Source organism: Nannobrachium achirus (assembly GCF_963921795.1).
Source record: "Nannobrachium achirus genome assembly, chromosome: 14".
Lineage (NCBI taxonomy): Eukaryota > Metazoa > Chordata > Actinopteri > Myctophiformes > Myctophidae > Nannobrachium > Nannobrachium achirus.
In genome coordinates, this window is record NC_137821.1 from 48,607,593 (window position 1) to 48,612,592 (window position 5,000).

Below are 5,000 nucleotides of genomic sequence, written 5' to 3' on the forward strand. Positions count from 1 at the left end.
AGCATGTAGATATGCTATTTTCACAATGAAATAGGCAGAGTCAAACAAAATACAGTATAATGCCAACTACAATTCCAAGGGGGTCTGTCTTGTCATGGGGTTCAAACATGGGGTTCAAATCCAGTTCAAATATGATTATTTTGGGTGTCGCGCTGTCGCGGCCTGAAAAGGTTGAGAACCACTGCGCTAGATGAACGCCTTCATTCTGGCATTGTGAACGGCGCTCGTTGGGTCTGCTCGCACCGCTCCCGGTCGTGCGTCGTCTCGTCTTCTTTGCATTCACTTTGAAGCGCTGTGTGTGCACTGCATCCATCGCCTCCTCATCCATCAGTAACCCAAGTCTGCCAAGTAAAGACTATCTGACTTCGTCATACGACATGTTGCAAGTGAAAGTAGCTGATCTACAAGCTCACAACGCGTCGCATCCACGACAAGTTGTGCTATTTTGACCACGCAGAAACTTGCAGTATGTGGGATGTTTAGTAACTTTTGCCTTCATAATAAAAGCCTATCAGCTTTATGACAAGACAGAAGCAGAACGTGGGACAGGATTAGCATTTCACATTGCAAAGGGGTGCAGGGAGAGTGCGCACCTAAACATCGTGGGCACCTCAATGTTCAATGGATGAAATAATTGCTGTGTGTGGTTCTATATAGGCTGTCAATAATTTGAATAGCTAAACTAAACTATAGTTAATTTTTGGAACCATGAACTTTTAGTTTAACATTTGGAATTATGACCTAGTTCATTTTAAAATGTGTGAACTGAACTTTGTCTGACTGACTGCCTGTCTGGAAAGACAGCAAAAAAAAAAAAAAGAAGGAAGAAAGAGTGAATATACGTACAGTACTTATATGAATATGTCCCCTCTCTCTCTCTCTTTCTCTCTCTCTCTCTCTCCCCCCCCCCCCCCCACACACACAGCATCCATCCAGAAGAGGTTGAAGAAGGAGAAGAAAGCTAAGAGGAAGCTCCAGGAGGCGCTGGAGTTTGAGTCCAAGAGGAGAGAGAGAGTGGAGGACGCTCTCAAACACTCGTCCTCCTCATCCCCCTCTCCGGAGCCCCTCCACCCCTCCAACAACAACAACAGCAACACCGGTAACTCATCCATTCATTCATTCATTCATTCATGTATACGTTTTGGGTGAGAGAACATACGTTAACTCATTAGAGGTCCACGACGTGTCAACGCGTCGATCTCTTTGATGTCTCCGTGTGCCCGTTGACGCATTTGGCACGTTGTATAGTAAACTGTACTGTACTGTAGCTACTGTACCAGGCTACCGCGGTGACAAAAAACACTCCATTTCCCAAATTGCAGTGCGAGATCACGTGACCGGGAAGTGACGTCTCCCTGATAGACATGCATGTTACGCTGCTGCAGAAAAGTGATCTTTTCTCCTAATCTAGCGTTTAAATCACCTTCATGTTCAAAACGCGGCCTTTTCTACCGGCCGTTACAAAAGCACTGTGGCCCGCGATTGTTCCTGACTGAAAGAAAATATTATCGTGATAAACAGGACATATTTGGATTACATTTACTCAGATTACTTTTTTGCCAGGAGGGCCTCAAAGGTAGGTAAAACGGCGGGTTGCCATGGGCACTTGCCGATTAAATGTTGAATAATCCTGGGCACGCTACCACTTAATTACGCTCTGTCAGACGCTCCGTCACATAGACTCTTTATCAACCTTTTTAACGTATTTCTGCTCCTATGTTTTAAACCAAAGTTATGGATTCTCTTCCGGTGACCTACAAAATGGCACTACACTTGCGATCTCAATGATCGGCATTGTGGATTATTTTATATATCTTAACTTTTACCGCCTGCTAGCTGGCTGTGGCTCGCTTTTAGCCTAGACGCCAGCCTAGTAGCGTCTTTAGTCAAGAAGCTGCTCACCCCCTCCACCCCGTTTTAAAACCTTTTTGGGGGGAAAAGGTTGCCTGATCTGCCTGTTTTATTTCTCCCAGTAGGTATGGGAGTTTTTTTGTCGTTGGTCATGTTTTCAAACTCACTTTGGGTGTGTGTAATCTGTGTGAAGTATGTGTCTCATTAATTCATTCATTAATTAATTCAGTCATTCATACATCACATTAAACGTTTGATAGACTTGCTGAAAGTGAGAGATGGACCAGACGGCCTGTAAATCCTGTTGGACTTGATTAGCTGTCAGTGACATTCAACAGATCGTTTGAACAATGTCTTTACACTATGCTGTCAAAGATGACAGCTGTGGGTAAACTTTATACGTTTCCAATGGCCTAACAAATTCACGTCACAAAATTCCCAAAACATACTGACGGGGTAGACTGAATCTCCTGTAGCCTGGATTGAAAGGTTAGGCGAGAAACTCTTGGGGCACTCTTATTTTTCTGTGTAAGTCTAGTGCTGTTAAGTCTAGTCTAAGAGTTCTAGAGAGTTGATGTATTGATGTATTACATTGCTTATTGTAAGTCGCTATGGATTAAGAGTGTCTGCTAAATGCTTAAATTGTAAATTGTCTACGTCTCTCTGGCTTATCTCTGTGTTTGGATTGGCTGCTTTGATGTGAGACTCCACCTCTATTTAAGTGGCGCATATCAACACAGCCTTCTCACTCGTGGTGTGAAACCCATTGAGACGCTGATTGTACTTCCTTATCAGGGAAGAGGTGAAGTAAAACGGTTTGAAACGATGATGTGATTCATGAATTGAACAGAGCTCGGGTCAACACCATAGACTGTAAAAAATATGGACGGTGGGAACCCAGTATTTTCCATGCTGCGAAAATGTTTTTTTTCCCCCCCCTTTGTATGGGTGTCGCCATCACTGTTTTACTGTGGGTACCAGGAATGCTACTGGCTGCCAACGGTCACGTGCAATCGCAGGGATTCATGGGTAAATGTGTTGAGCCTGTCAAAAATAAAGCACACAAGGAAGAATCATCACAAGCCTATAATCACAAGCCCCTCCTACAGCATACCCTGTTCTAACATCAAATATAACATGAATTGGACCATATTTTCACAAAACGCATATCATGGTGATTGAAACGAGGCTTTAAACTATCGACAGGAACCATAAAGTGTTTATGACAATGTTTATTAACCCTCTAAGGCCCACGGTTGTAATATTACAACGTTTGTATTTTATCCAAAAAAAGGTTTAAATCATTTTATTTTAGCTCCCCCTACCACCTAAACACCACCATTGGATTCTATTGTTTAGTATTACAATGCCATTGGCCACAATATTTGCATATAAATACCCCCCACAGGGGCTGACATTCACACCCGCCACACCCGCTGAAATTCCAGAGTTTTGACGAACAACATCTCACTTTTTCATGGAAGCTATACCTCACAAAAACCTAAGTAAAATGCCTGTACTATTTTTTTTGGTGATCATTAGAATGTCTAGAACATGTACATATGTTATTATTGTGAAAAATATCCCCCATATGTAAATTAGAGCATGATTTATGATTTTTGATTTATGGCTATAAAATCTTACAAAAACATTTTTTTGAAAAAAACATTACATTTTCCTCTTAATAGGACTCCTACAACACCATCTGATTTTTTTCAATTTTTTATTTCAAGTATTTCTTAATGCGGGCCTTAGAGGGTTAAGGTAAGAAAATCAAATGTAGAAGTTTGGCGGAAATGAATGGAATCCTGTGGAGAACATGTTGCTTTTTGGTACCAGAACAGCGCAACTAGCGGCCAATCATAGGAACTTTTAGTTCAGTGTTTAATTCATTTTAAATCCAGACAACTGGCCCCCTGGTCAACACGACGGCTAGGGTAGCAAAACAACACATTTGTTGTGATTGTGTACAATTAAAATGCCAGACACACTGTAGTAAAGTCATTAGAAGCTGCGTTGCATTGTTGTCTGTCCACATCAGCACAGTTGTCTGCTCTGACTGTACTGTACAGTACAGTACAGTACAGTAACGGTACATGGTTGTTGTACATGTTTTATCAGCCTTGAGGACCTGCTGCTACATGTGCTGTTTCCTCTGAAGTAGCTCTTAAAAGACCTTTAAAGCGTTTTACTAGCCTGCCTACTGGGCCCTGTCTATACCTTAGTGGAAACACATCCACATCTGTCTGGAGGTTGGAGGGCTTACCTTAGCTTAGGATTCTATTTACTGACACAGACAGTAGGAAGACTAAAGGCTAGGGTTGCAACGGCATGAGATTTTTAACACCGAAAATATCATCCGTGTCAACACCGCGGTTATCGGTAACACCGTTTCAACCACCATTGCATGTCTTGTCGTCTTGTGAGCACTCAGTAGCAGCCAATGCTACCTCAAGCTACAACAACAACAGCAACAACACTGTTAGTGTTACGACAGCCCTGCGTTTTCTTGTTTGGCTAATCGTTGTTTTTCCGCCTATGCGCTGTGACATTATAAATTAAAGCCACAACTTGTCTCCTGGAACGTGCCCTGCGAGTGGGGACGAGACATCATGCAGTCTGATGGGCTGTGCCTCGCCCCATGGATGATCCGTTGATTCTGGATCTGTTCACAGCTCCCGGCCTCCCGCGATTGAGAAACGAATCCCATAGTTCATTTAAAAGAGCTGTTCAAAATCGTTGGCGAACGTCACATCTCTACTGCGCTCCTCGGGGCAGAGCAGAGCAGCGGATGCGGTTTCTTTTTATTTAACGGTGTTATCGGTGTGCAAGTAAAGTAACACAGAGTACCGTTGCAACCCTACTAAAGGCTCATTCATACTCCAGTCAGAGGTGAGAAGCAACTCACTGCGTTGTAGTTTTCTAAAGTCAGTAAAACTACAACATTACGTCATCACCACGGTGAGTAGCAGCTCATCTCTCATCCTGACACATCTCTCTGTTTTTACTGACCGACAAAAGCTGAGTAGCCACTCACCTCACCCTGGAGTATGAATGAGTCATAAGGGAGAATTTTGTTTAAAAAAAAAAAAAACAGATTAATGATTGAACCCAGCGCCAGCGGTACTGTATGTGGTCGGGTAGGACAT

At 42.8% G+C, this 5,000-nt stretch overlaps 1 protein-coding gene across 1 annotated transcript in view; it reads left to right on the forward strand.

Annotated features, from left to right (window-relative positions):
- The window catches only part of LOC308298093 (dachshund homolog 2-like), a gene marked incomplete at its 3' end in the record, with an annotated part of 168,751 nt that overhangs the window by 151,132 nt on the left and 12,619 nt on the right, over positions 1-5,000 (forward strand). Inside the window, exon 10 of the mRNA XM_080741650.1 lies at positions 926-1,099. Within this exon, the coding sequence (XP_080597776.1) occupies positions 926-1,099 (174 nt within the window). The remainder of the gene's footprint in view (positions 1-925; positions 1,100-5,000) is intronic.